At 44.3% G+C, this 13972-nt stretch overlaps 1 protein-coding gene across 9 annotated transcripts in view; it reads right to left on the reverse strand.

The window, feature by feature from the left end:
* Positions 1-12635, reverse strand: part of LOC115191781 (GRB2-associated-binding protein 1-like) — a 68236-nt gene extending 55601 nt beyond the window's left edge. For 3 of the 9 annotated variants that reach the window (XM_029749698.1, XM_029749701.1, XM_029749697.1), the window contains exons 1-2: positions 12209-12633; positions 11976-12105 (exon numbers count right to left, since the gene is read on the reverse strand). In XM_029749698.1, coding sequence (XP_029605558.1) covers positions 11976-12047 — 72 coding nt within the window. In that variant the 5' untranslated portion in view covers positions 12048-12105; positions 12209-12633. Of the gene's footprint in view, positions 1-11975; positions 12106-12208 lie in introns of all 9 variants that reach the window. The other 6 variants (XM_029749702.1, XM_029749700.1, XM_029749693.1 and 3 more) reach the window with 5 other exon arrangements.
* Positions 12636-13972: the final 1337 nt, after the last annotated feature.

A 13972-nucleotide genomic window follows, 5' to 3' on the forward strand; every position in this document is an offset into this window, starting at 1 on the left:
GAGGAGAGAGAGAGAGAGAGAGAGAGAGAGAGAGAGAGAGAGAGAGAGAGAGAGAGAGAGAGAGAGAGAGAGAGAGAGAGAGTGACCGAGAGAGAGAGAGAGTGACCGAGAGAGAGAGAGTGACCGAGAGAGAGAGAGAGTGACCGAGAGAGAGAGAGAGTGACCGAGAGAGAGTGACCGAGAGAGAGAGAGAGTGACCGAGAGAGAGTGACCGAGAGAGAGTGACCGAGAGTGACCGAGAGAGAGTGACCGAGAGAGAGTGACCGAGAGAGAGTGACCGAGAGAGAGTGACCGAGAGAGAGTGACCGAGAGAGAGTGACCGAGAGAGAGTGAGAGAGTGACCGAGAGAGAGTGAGAGAGTGACCGAGAGAGAGTGAGAGAGTGACCGAGAGAGAGAGAGAGTGACCGAGAGAGAGAGAGAGTGACCGAGAGAGAGAGACCGAGAGGAAAAAGAAGTAGCACGAAAGTGAAACCGAACGAACGAATAGCACTAGACACCAGCGTGGTAGACCACTATTCTCTCTTCCCTCTCTCCCTCCAGACATCTGGTAGCCATCAGCACCGCACACAGGAAGCGGCCGCCATGCCGTGCTGGTGCGCCAGGGAGCGGCGCCTTTTTCCTCCGTCAGACTCAGCGCTGCGCTCAGCAGAAACAACAAATCAGCCAGCAGAGGCCAGCCCTCACTGAACACAGCAGAAGCACAGAAGAGGCTCACATTCCTACTGCCATAGCCTGCCAAGAGGAGCCCTGAGCAGGGAGAGGGACAGAGAGTAGGCTGACTGAGGCTGGCTAATGTTGTGGGTTTGAGGCTAGCTTGGTGCATCTTTTATTTTCCTTCCTTTCTCCCACTCTCTCTCTACCGATGGCCTATGAGGAGGTGGAGGGGGTTATTGATTGACATTCTGGAATATCCCAAAATGCACACACACCTTGCTCACTTCGCCTCGGAACTGGTCCCGAACTCCTTCCAGGACGATTTCACATGTGCTTATACACAGGCTCCATACACTCTCAGCTTTAGAGACTTGTTCCCATGACTGCACAAACAATCCAGTGGTCTGGACCATAGAAACAGGATCACTAGAAAAATAATTCCCATTCAAGTCAATGTTCTGTGATGGGTGGATGGCCTGCAGGTCATATTTGTATTTCTATGGTCTGGTCCCGTGAGCTGCTGGAAGGGGAAGCTAGCTCTGCCTGAGAGGCCAAAGCAAAGGGACCATCTTTGGACATCTGTGTGCTCCTGGGTCCCTGCAACAGCCCCCTCTCTGGAGCAGCAGTAGGACTCAAAGTTGGGTCTGGAAATAGCCTCTCTCTCTCTGTCATAAGGTCTATTTTTACTAGCCCGATGACTACAACTGAATTCTTCCGCTGCTCTGTTTGCTACATAATTCAGTCTGAGACCGCCACAAACTACTTCAACGATGGCAACGTCAAAATAAGGGGTGTTGTACAGAACAAAGTAATCAGCGATTGGATCATCTCTAACCAATCAGAGTATCAAAGCCAATGACAAATGTAAAAAACATTTTTTTTAAACGGCACTTTACCCACGAGCGTACCGGCCCAACCTATCGGTTTCTGAGACCAATCAGAACGGTTAGAATGTTTGCGTCGGGGAAGTAGTAGGTACTCAGATAAATTGCAGAGAAGAAACTAGCATCCGTGGTCGTGGCGTAGCGTTTGGGTAGCCAGGCAATATCTTTACAGCGAGCCATTTGTCCAGCCAGACGTCACTGGACTGGCTTAACATGGAACAATAAATAACGATTTCTAAAGTTGAACTCTGAACCCGTTCATATTACATCATACTGCAAGTTGCATTTGTGTAGCCTGCATTGCATAAATTAGGACCAAATCTGGCTTCATTGTCTGCCCTGGATACAGGCTAGCATTTAAACATATCCAGCCTGGTGCACAACAGCCAAGAGTCCGGAGAAGGGTCTTATCTGTGCTTCATAAGAACTGGGTCTGCATAGTGTTAGAGTTGGCATATTCAACCATAACGTCATGTGACTGTGGAGCTCTATAACAACCACAGGAGAGTTTCCACACAAAAAAAAACTGAAAGTGTGTGTGTATATATATATATATATATATATATATATATATATATATATATATATATATATATATATATATATATACACACACAGTGTACAAAACATTAAGGACACCTGCTGTTTCCATGACAGACTGACCAGGTGAAAGTTATGATCCCTTATTGATGTCACTTCAATCAGTGTAGAATGTAGATGAAGGGCAGGAGACGGGTATAAGAAGAATCTTCAAGCCTTGAGACATGGATTGTGTAAGTGTGCCATTCAGAGGGTGAATGGACAAGACAAACAACTTAAGTGCCTTTCAACGGGGTATGGTAGTAGGTGCCAGGCGCACTGGTTTGTGTCAAGAACTGCAACGCGGTCGGGTCTCTCACACAACAGTTTCCTGTGTGTATCAAGAATGGTCCACCATCAAAGGACATCCAGCCAACTTGACAACTGTGGGAAGCATTGGAGTCAACATGGGCCAGCATCCCTGTGGAAGGCTTGACACCTTTTAGTCCATGCCCTGACAACTTGAGGATGTTGAGGGGGAAAAGGGGGGTGGGGGGGTGCAACTCAATATTAAGAAGGTGTTGGTAATATTTTGTACACTCAGTGGGAGATCGAGTCTTTATCTATGACAGTGTAAACAGCAAGAGCCAGGCAATAAAGGAACACATCTGTTTACAGACGGCACCAAGCGAGGCCAGAAGCCCAGCCACCAAGCAACATGACAAAAAGCTTTAAAAGGGGGGGATTAACTTCCCTAGTTGCTATTTTCCCCAAGAGCGGCAGTAAGGAGAGAGGGAGAGAAGAATAGTGGGGTGGGTGGTGGTAGCATTACTAGCAGTGTTTGTCAGCGGAGCACGTTGGGAGTTATAACAGGCGGACTTTGGAAAGACGACATGGGCCTAGAACGCCACATGACCACCGCCGCAGTTGACGAGAATAGCCACAGAAACAGAGAACTGGTCACCAGGGCTGGCCACACAGTGGTAGTGAGTGACGCAAGGACATTGTTACATATGGGGAAGGATGGGGTATGTGCTAGTGGGCTTTCCCACCCCACAACACTAATAGGACAAGTCAGACCACAAGGAAATACAGATAAATGTATACTTAATAGTTATAAATATGTAATAACTTACAAGTTGAATAGATCTTATCCCTGTTATGATATCACTGCAGTCCACGCTGTCAGACAGTGTGCCTCGTCTGACCGGCTACACGTACCTGCTGTAGCACTAAGCCTGTGGGTCAACTCCAAGCCTATTCTTGATCCCTGAGTCCCAGACAGACTATCAGGCAGAAAGTCTGCATACTTTAACTGTCTGTTATAAAAACACCTATGGCTTTCATCACTGAATTGCTAACTACACCAATAAAACCAAAATCAGGCGAAAGCGAGCACTCCCGCTGCCACACACAAACGCACCGGAGTGAAAAACAAGCCGCTCAAATACACTACCTCTCCAGACCGCACAGGTCATGTTAAATCAGGCTTCCTCGATGTTATCAAACACTGGCGGAGGAGGTTCTCACCCATGTGTGTGCCCCTGTAAAATAACCAAAACTTTATTCATAGGGCTTAGCTTTAATTGGCTGCTGTGTTATTGTGGTTATGCCCATTGTTTATCATGTCGTGATTGGGTTTCAAGCGCCCTCCCGCTAAGTAAACAAGCTAATGAAAACTTCGACAAGCGAAAAGCGCCTTGGGTCGTCTGGTGATACTGGTGGAGCTCTGGGTACATAAACACTAGTCAGGTGGTCGTTTTGGTTTTGGGAGAATCATTCAAATACAAACAATGAATGGGTCTGATGCAGTTAATCTGTTTGGAAAATATTTCAACTTTCATTTCAGTCTTTCCGAAACGACTGAAAGAGGGATAAACAGGGTGTAAGTGATATGTAACGGCATTGTAATTGCTGCGTCAACAAGATATCACCCCGCATTAATTTTGTATGCCTTTCTTTTTTCTTTATATTTCTAATGGACATTTAAATAATTGATGGTCGATGCAATCCATTATTTTCTGGGCATGACTGCTCCCACACAACAACAGCAGTCTGCTGCTTTTCAAAATGGACTGTTCCCGTTGTCGTGGTAGCCAGGAGGACATACTCTGCATCCCAAATGAAACCCTGTTCCCTATATAGTACACTACTTATTGGTCAAAAGCAGTGCAATACATAGGGAATAGTGCTGTTTGGGACACAACACTACCAAATCTGTTCCTGGAGAGCTACCGTCCTGTAGGTTTTCACTCCAACCCTGTTCCTGGAGAGCTACCCTCCTGTAGGTTCACTCCAACCCTGTTCCTGGAGAGCTACCCTCCTGTAGGTTTTCACTCCAAACCTGTTCCTGGAGAGCTACCGTCCTGGAGAGCTACCGTCCTGTAGGTTTTCACTCCAACCCTAATCTTGCGCACCTGATTCTAATAAATATCTGGTTGATAAACTGAATCAGGTTAGTTACAACTGGGGTTGGAGTGAAAACTACAGGAGGGTATCACTCCAGGAACAGGGTTGGAGTGAAAACCTACAGGAGGGTATCTCTCCAGGAACAGGGTTGAGAGCCCTGGTCTTCAACAATAATGTATGCTGGCTGCTGGCTAGGAATAGCCTCTGATGCTAACGCCACACAAGCGCTTCTCTGTTCCACTTGCTAAGCAGATTTAATGAATCCTGTATTCAACAAAAAAGCTATTCCTTTGTTTCGTTTGACCACTCCACTGAGTCCCGTCTGTCTATCCGTCCGCTCTGTCGTTTGTTCAGAAGTTGCTCCTTGGTTGGTCGCAAATCAAAAATGTTAAATTAGGCTTGAGCACGAGTAATGGCTTACAGGGCGCTGCAGCGAGCTACATACAGTAAGTGGTTCAGGTCAGGAGACAGACTCCCTCAAGCTGCTAACTGGTGGAGAGACATTTACAGGAGTGGAAGGATATTTTCTGAGCCGGCTAGAGGATGTCCTCAGTGAGTCTACTGCCATCACCCTATGGATTTGTCCCAAAGGCACCATATTCCCTATATAGTGCACTACTTTTGATCAGGGCCCATAAGTAGTGCACTATATAGGGAACAGCCATTTGGGACAGAGACACTCAAAACAGGGACCTTTAGGGTTCAACATTTTCCCTCTCAGCTCGTTGTGTCAACCTGTCTCCGGAGTGTTGTTGTTCAAACACTGAGGCCCTGTGAGGGAAAGGATGGGAAAAGCACAGCGTGAATAACCCCTCTGAATGCTTTGGATGGGACCAACCAATTGAGCTTCCTATGAGGAGAGGAGCGATCCATGTCGCCATACGGGGAGGGGACACAGAGAGATTCCCCCTGCTGCCTCCCGGCCTCAACTGTCTCTGCACATTAAGTGGAGCTGACGAAGTAACAACCAACTTTTATCCCCTTTAATTTCCTTGGGTAGTGTAGAAAACACAGCGCAGATGTCTCAAGACACACAACCTGCAGGGCTCTCTCTTTGATGAAAGCTTTACAAGTGGGACCTCCATAAATTCACAGATTGCGAGAGAGGCGAGAAATGAAAGAGGAAGTTTGTAAAAAAGAAAGATGGAATGTGCAATGTCAATGAAATGAAAACCTAACAGAGATGCATGTTCAGAGCAAACGTTTACATTTCTGCGGCTGGGAAAAAAAAAATGAATCAGACTGAAGTGGTTGTGGTAGGTTTCCTCATACCATCTCACCAAGACGAGAAAGGAGAACGCAACGGTTCTGAAGGTGACCTTACATTAATACATCCTATAGGGCAGGGGAATTCAACGCCTACTCTACGAGGCCCGGAGCCTGCTGGTTCTCTCTTCTACCTGATTAGAGGGGAACAATGAAAAAAAGCAGTGGAAGTGGCTTTGAGGTCCAGAGTTGAATTTGATGGCTATAGTATATCAAAGTGAAAAAATACCCATCCTGTGTATGGATAAACCTGTAACAAACTAAACACCCACAACACTGTTGTCCATGGAGTCTGTATGCCAGCATATGGCCCCTAGCCATGTGACAGAGACCCCTTTCTCTGGGGCCCTGCAGTGTCATGGTTACGCTCCCACTATATACACTGTCAGTGTGCCTACATGTCTCCACTCTCCATAAAATAGAAAAAAAGGCCTTAGTGTGCCCTTTGAGCGGGCCAGTGCTCTGCCTGCCGGTAAACAGGGCGGTGCTGCAGACACAGGCAGGCCGCTGAACAGTTTAACCCTTGATCTCGTCCAATCAGGGGCTGAGCTGGCCAGCCGGAGGACAAACTTTGCCCAGAGTGGTTAACCTCCCGGCAGCCGGCAGGGCTACGTGTCTGGACTGGAGCTACTGTGGAGAGTAGAGGCTGAATGCTCAGACAGTAAGGGTCAACACTGGAGAATGAGGGGGCACACAAACAGAAGGTCTACTTAGATCAACATACACAGTCTATAGATGACCCGTCTCCCTGACAAAAAGCAGCAGAACCTCCTCTCTGACCCCCCCCTCTCTCCTCTCAGTCAACGCCTCCACACACACACCTTTACATTCAGAACCCTTGCCAGAGCTAGACCTACACTACCGTTCAATAGTTTGGGGTCAATTAGAAACGTCGTTGTTTTTGAAAGAAAAGCAAATTTTTTGTCCATTAAAATAACATCAAATTGATCAGAAATACAGTGTAGACATTGTCAATGTTGTAAATGACTATTGCAGCTGGAAACAGCTGATTTTTTAATGGAATATCTACATAGGCGTACAGAGGCCCATTATCAGCAACCATCACTCCTGTGCTCCAATGGCACGGTGTGTTTGATAAAACTTGGCTTAGCTTTTTAAAAGGATAATTGATCATTAGAAAACTCTTTTGCAATTATGTTAGCACAGGTGAAAACTGTTGTTCTGATTAAAGAAGCAATAAAACTCACCTTCTTTAGACTATCTTGAGCATCAGCATTTGTGGGTTCGATTACAGGCTCAAAATGGCCAGAAACAAAGAACTTTCTTCTTAAACTCATCAGTCTATTCTTGTTCTGAGAAATGATGGCTATTTCATGCGAGAAATTGCCAAGAAAGTAAAGATCTCGTACAACGCTGTGTACTACTCCCTTCGCTGTTCAGTTTCAGCGCAAACTGTCTAACCAGAATAGAAAGAGGAGTGGGAGGCACAACTGAGCAAGAGGACAAGTACATTAGAGTGTCTAGTTTGAGAAACAGACGCCTCACAAGTCCTCAACTGGCAGCTTCATTAAATAGTACCCACAAAACACCGGTCTCAACGTCAACAGTGAAGAGGCGACTCTGGGATGCTGGCCTTCCAGGCAGAGTTACTCTGTCCAGTGTCTATGTTCTTTTGCCCATCGTAATCTTCTACTTTTTTTGGCCAGTCTGAGATATGGCTTTTTCTTTGCAACTCTGCCTAGAAGGCCAGCATCCCGGAGTCGCCTCTTCACTGTTGACGTTGAGACTGGTGTTTTGCGGGTACTATTTAATGAAGTAGCCAGTTGAGGACTTGTGAGGCGTCTGTTTCTTAAAATAGACACTAATGTACTTTTTTTTTATTTTATTTTTTATTTCACCTTTATTTAACCAGGTAGGCAAGTTGAGAACAAGTTCTCATTTACAATTGCGACCTGGCCAAGATAAAGCAAAGCAGTTCGACAACATACAACAACACAGAGTTACACATGGAGTAAACAACATACAGTCAATAATACAGTAGAAAAAAAATAAGACTATATACAATGTGAGCAAATGATGTGAGATAAGGGAGGTAAAAGCAAAAAAAATGCCATGGTGGCAAAGTAAATAAAGTATAGCAAGAAAAACACTGGAATGGTAGATTTGTAGTTTGAAGAAAGTTCAAAGTTCAAATATAAATAATATGGTGCAAATGAGCAAAATAAATAAAATAAATAAATACAGTAGGGGAAGAGGTAGTAGTCCTCAGTTGTGCACTGGGGCCTCTCACTCTTTCTATTCTGGTTAGAGCCAGTTTGCGCAGTTCTGTGCAGGGAGTAGTATTTAATGCTAGCTAGCAACTTACCTTGGCAACGTAAAGCAGGTGGTTAGAGCGTTGGGCTAGTTAACGTAAGGTTGCGTCCCCAAGCTGACAAGGTAAAAATCTGTCGTTCTGCCCCTGAACAAGGCAGTTAACCCACCGTTCCTAGGCCGTCATTGAAAATAAGAATGTGTTCTTAACTGACTTGCCTAGTTAAATAAAAGGTTTAAAAATTAAAAAATTAAAAAAAGAAAAAGAAAAATACTAAAAAGAAACTAAATAAAAATGTATACAAAATAAAAAAAATAAAAAATAAAATACTAAAAAAGAAAACGCTAATCGGTGGCCAAAAATACCGATTACCGATTGTTATGAAAACTTGAAATCGGCCATAATTAATCGGCCATTCCGATTAATCGGTCGACCTCTACTCTGTACGCCTATGTAGACATTCCATTTAAAAGAAAATGTAAAAGCAGCCGTTTTCAGCTCCAACAGTCATTTAAAACATGAAATGTCTACACTGTATTTCTGATCAATTTGATGTTATTTTAAAAATGGACAAAAAAAAAAAAGTGCTTCACTTTCAAAAACAAGGAAATTTCTAAGTGAACCCAAACTTTTGAACGGTAGTGTATATTATGAGGTTGGCCTATAATCTGGATGGACACCTGAAACCGGGTCATGATGTCGTGGTTACAGAGTAATCCTGAGGACCTGTAGGCAGTGTTAGGCATAATGGGTTCTGTTATTCACAGTCCCAGGCCGTCCTGAGGGCTCAGGTGAGGTCGCCTCCACCCACAAACGCTGCTGTCGTTAGCCACTGCCACACACACACACACACAAGCAAGTCTCACACACTCAGCGAGTGGGTCGCACACACCTGGCCCAGTGTAACTCAGTGGGGGCTCCAGCTAACAGCTTCAACAATTTGCCAGTGATCAGTGTTCCTTCTCATACTGCATGCAGGGCCTCATCTACACCACACAGATCCTATTAACACTCTGGAGGGTCAAAATACAGCCATTCATATTGTAGAACACCATTAAGGACACACACAAACACACACAGTTACAAAACTTACACACACATAAGGTTACAAAAGCGGTGTTTAAACAGGCTTTGGCAGAAGTGTGAATCAGATGAATTGGGTCAAAGAGTTGTTCAGAGACAGCAGTAGAACAGGCTGTTCCTACAGGGCCACAAAGAGGCAGCAGCAGAACAGGCTGTTATAGGGGCACAATGAAGCCATTTAGGCCAGAATTGACACGTACCAAATCATACAAACACATTCTTCGGGCCTAATGAATGTAGGGTGAGATAAATACACACTAGTCTATAGACCTGAGGGTAGTGAAGTAGTAGGCTACAGTGCAATCAGGTCACAATCAGTTTGCTCAGGGGCCTGGTGAAATGCAACGCACTGCATTGGATTATGCACTTAACAAAATGTCCACTTTTTAAGGGATTAGACCGTTCTCGGTGCTCCATTCACATAAGGTCTTCCCTGTGGCTCAGTTGGTAGAGCATGGTGTTTGCATGGTGTGTGCAACGCCAGGGTTGTGGGTTCGATTCCCACAGGGGGGCCAGTACAAAAAAATAAAATGCATGAAATGTACGCATTCACTACTGTAAGTAGCTCTGGATAAGAGCGTCTGCTAAATGACTAAAATGTAAAAAAAAAAAAATAAGGATAAGTGTTCCCGGTCTGTCACTTCAGAGTGACATGCTGTAAGATGGACTTGATGAATGAACACCTCAGTGTGTGCAGCAGCTGGGCTGGCTCCCTACACTACCCTCCAGTTAAATCATCACACACGGCCTCCCTGTGTCTTGGGAATAAGGAACTTTGGTCACTATGTGTCATGTGATCAGAGTGTCCTGTCTCATTTGTTCCTGCTGTGGGAGGGCCTAGTTACTGTATCACCACCACTAGCCACTCCATAGTAACCCCTACCCCCCCCTGACTGACTCTCACACTTCACGAGGGAGTGTTGAGCGCTGGGTGATCATGACTAGGGGCTGGACTTCTTATCCTGACCATGTGACCTGAACAGGAAACGCTCTGGGCCCTCGATACAGGTTCTAACTTTGGGGTGGTTAGAGCATCGGGCCAGTAACCGAAAGGTTGCTGGGTCAAATTCCCACTGCTGACAAGGTAAAAATCTGTCATTGGTCCACGGTAGGCCGTCATTGTAAATAAGAATTTGTTCTTAACTGATTTGCCTGGTTAAATAAAAATAAAAAACAGGCTCTAAGTAGGGCTGCAGTGAGGAAAAACTCCTGTCCTAGGCATGTAGTAACAAGGAGAACAATGAACTGTGTAGATTCAGATTGGTCATAACATCAGTGGCGGGAGGACAGAAGGAATGGTATTTGGCAGGCCACGGCCAACCAGAGACATTGGGAGAATCTCAATTACATCCTCCTCTTGCCCCGCTTCCTTCTCAAAACCCATTGGCTGAGAAAGCCAGAGGTCCTTCGCCTCCAATGGGTTGAGGCGGCGGCGAGGAGAGAGGACGCGAGGAGTATACAATCGAGATTCTCCCTGAGAGATCGGTTGAGGAGAACTGTGGTTGCTGTGAAAACATGTAGAGTGCAGGGCTGTCCAGTTCCTAATGCAAACATCAATAGAGATATCCAATAAGCCACAAATACAACGCTTAACAGCCTTTTGGACACAGCAAGACTCTTTTAAAAATGGCAATTTGTGTCTCAGAGTTGTGGCGTGCAGTCTCTTTAATACGCCATCTTTGTAGATTAGGAGCAAATACAACTGATAGAGGGCCCACGAATACAATGGCGATAGATGTTCTTTGGATAGATAACAGATCCAATGTCATGGAACTAATATACAGCCAACTGATTCGCCCACTGATTCACACAGTAAAGAAAGGGGGCATATACAGGGTGGCAATTTCATTATGGGTGTGAGAATGTTAATACTTTGCAGGTTAAAAAACAAAGGTCATGTAAGACTATCAACAATGACATCCAGCTTCCAAAGAAGTGTGTGTGTGATTTATAGAGAGAGAGACAACCCTTATTTTGCATAACTGTGATTGAAATGTATTTTCATATCATTTCAATACTGTACTGATTTAAATGGGCGTACCTCCCTGTCTCGTAAGTAGGCCGAGTCTGGAGTCTACATGGAACACGTCACGCCACGTTGATACAAAGTGATTTGTTGCAGGTTAGGAGAGCATTTTTGGTAACCTTAACCTCCGTCTCTAACCTGCTGCGTAAGTTCTCCTAACCTGCTACAAAAAAAAGTAACTTCGTTATCAAAGTGGCGTGGGAAGTGTGTTTCCCTAGTCTACATAGACTAGACTATGGAGAAGACGGAACATTCTCATTTCCTGTGACAACCAGGAACTGCTTTCAAAAGCATTCCTTTTAAGAACACAAGTCAATTGGAGTTCATTCCCGACACTGTGAGAGTTGTCAATGTGATCTGTTTGTTAGATCCGCACATTAGTCAAACCTACACTTAGGATTTTGACATTGAAGCTTGTGCTCATAAACTATTATGCTATGACTAGACAGACGAGCATTTCAGTTACCTTGCTGTGGAATGCGAATACTGCACAGTATGGGACCATTTTCATGAATACTTCGAAATAGGCCCACTGTTGGAATTTGCATCAAATCACTGAAAAGGTCAACAGCATGCAGGCTGTCATCATAACAAGATGTAGCCTAGGAGGCCAGTCACTTGACAATACTACAAAAGGATTTGAAATCCACTTCTTGCTATTCATGAATTGTCGATAGTTTTGTTGTAGCAAACAAAGATTCGAGATGCTGCATAAACTTTGTGCAGCTGGGGGAAATTATCAGCGAGGCAACGTATGCAAATTCGAAATAATCGAAAGTGTTACATTTGCATAGCTACACTGTATCCGCTCTGTGGTAACGATCCAAAGCAAGATATGAATATGATCAAGCTTAGACTTACGTAACGTCTCAACTTTTTTTCTGGAGGTGATTTTCTTAACCAGCCCGAGCACACCACATCTCCCCCGCTCATCTTTCCTCCTTTCTTCCTCGCCGTCTGGATGTTTGGGCCGAGATTGTTTTGAGTGAACCTGCAAATATTGACAGGGAGCGGTCAATGGAGAAAAAAACAACTGAAAAAAATTACAATGTCGCATTGGTTGAGATTGTATGAGTTGGGTAAACGATACATACCGTCACACCTCCTAGTCTGCGCTGCGAGTCACCAACAGCGACTTTAAGACAGTCCTCTGAAATGTATCAACCACTTTTGTCAAGAAGTGTGTTAAATAGCCAAATTAAATCCCAAAGTGTCGTGCGTCCGTGGTTACCTTCTTCTGGATACGTTTCGTACTCCAAGCAGAATAGTTGCTTGCAAGTGAAACTCGCCAAGTTTGGCTTTCAGTGAAAGCGCTTTTATGCAATTCCTTCCAAAGTCGAACAAATATTTTTAAGCACAATAGGATACGTATTTTCCTCTCCTTTCCGACGCATAATTGTTTCACGGAAAGTACAATGCCTTTTCACCCAAAAACGTAGCGTTTCGCCGACCTTCCTCTCAGTTTCACTGCCTGTGGTTGCTAATTATGATTGACAGATCCGCAACTCTGTGTTTTCCCTGAACTCAGCCTGACAGCCTCCTTTGGAACACGCAGGAAAAATTAACCAACACACCATGGGACATGTAGTTCTCAATTGTTTGGCGTTTCTCCCCCCAAAACAAATAACCGCATTTTGATACATTATTTTTTGCATATGGTTAGAATAGATTTACACCCATCTGACTGAATACCGGGGGAAATAATAGCTTTCTAATGACTGAATGGAATAACAAAGAAATTGCATTTCAGTGTTCAATGTAGGACCTCTCATACCATGCTCACGAGCAAACTACATTTACCACAATGCGCGCCATTTGTGCGCTCGAAGTCATGCAACCTCGAGGAGAAGAGTAGAAATGACCGTACAATTAGAAAGTTGGCGATTTCCATTACATTATATATATGTGTGTAAGTTTGAGCACCAAAACCAGAAACAACAAAACTCGAATAGGCCTATCATAATTTCAGATATCTTCATCATATTTTGTACCTTTATTTAACTAGGCAAGTCAGTTAAGAACAAATTCTTTTTTACAATGACGGCCGACGCTGGGGCAGTTCTGCGCGTCAGACTCCGAATCACTGCCGGTTGTGATACAGCCTGGATTCGAACCATGGTGTCTGTAGTGACACCTCTAGCACTGAGATGCAGTGCCTTAGACCCCTGCACCACTCAGGAGGCCAAATGAATGAAATGTCTTTGTTGCTTCATTGCAAGAGTAGGCTATCTATCCCTTGAAGACTCTAGTGGTGTTGTTCTTGTAGATCCTGAGCCTGACTATTGGCAATTTGACAGAGATGAGTTCCCATGGGGGTTAAAGTATCTGTGGAATCCAGGAATGTTATTGTAATGGTAAAAAGCTCTCCACTGTCTTTTGGCTATTAGCCTGTATTTGTAAGTGCATCTATAATGTTTGACTGCCATTTTCTAATGGGGTTGAGCATAGTATACATGAAGGTCAATATTGTAGTGATTAACAAATAGTCAACTGATGTACCAAAACAAATATAAACTTTTCATATAACTTACTAATACAAATGAATAACTATTATGGTGCACAACAGCCATCACAGGGTGGCAGGTAGCCTAGTGGTTAGAGTGTTGGACTAGTAACTGGAAGGTTGCTAGATTGAATCCCCGAGCTGACAAGGTAGAAATCTGTTGTTCTGCCCCTGAACAGGGCAGTTAACCCACTGTTCCTAGGCTGTTGTTGTAAATAAGAATGTGTTCTTAACTGACTTGCCTAGTTAAATAAAGGTTAAAAAAACAAACATTTTAATGTATGACTGAGGCAACACAATAACATTCAAACAATGTATTAATCATATGCAGATTCACAACTAAGTACAGTCATGA

Source organism: Salmo trutta, chromosome 4 (assembly GCF_901001165.1).
Source record: "Salmo trutta chromosome 4, fSalTru1.1, whole genome shotgun sequence".
Lineage (NCBI taxonomy): Eukaryota > Metazoa > Chordata > Actinopteri > Salmoniformes > Salmonidae > Salmo > Salmo trutta.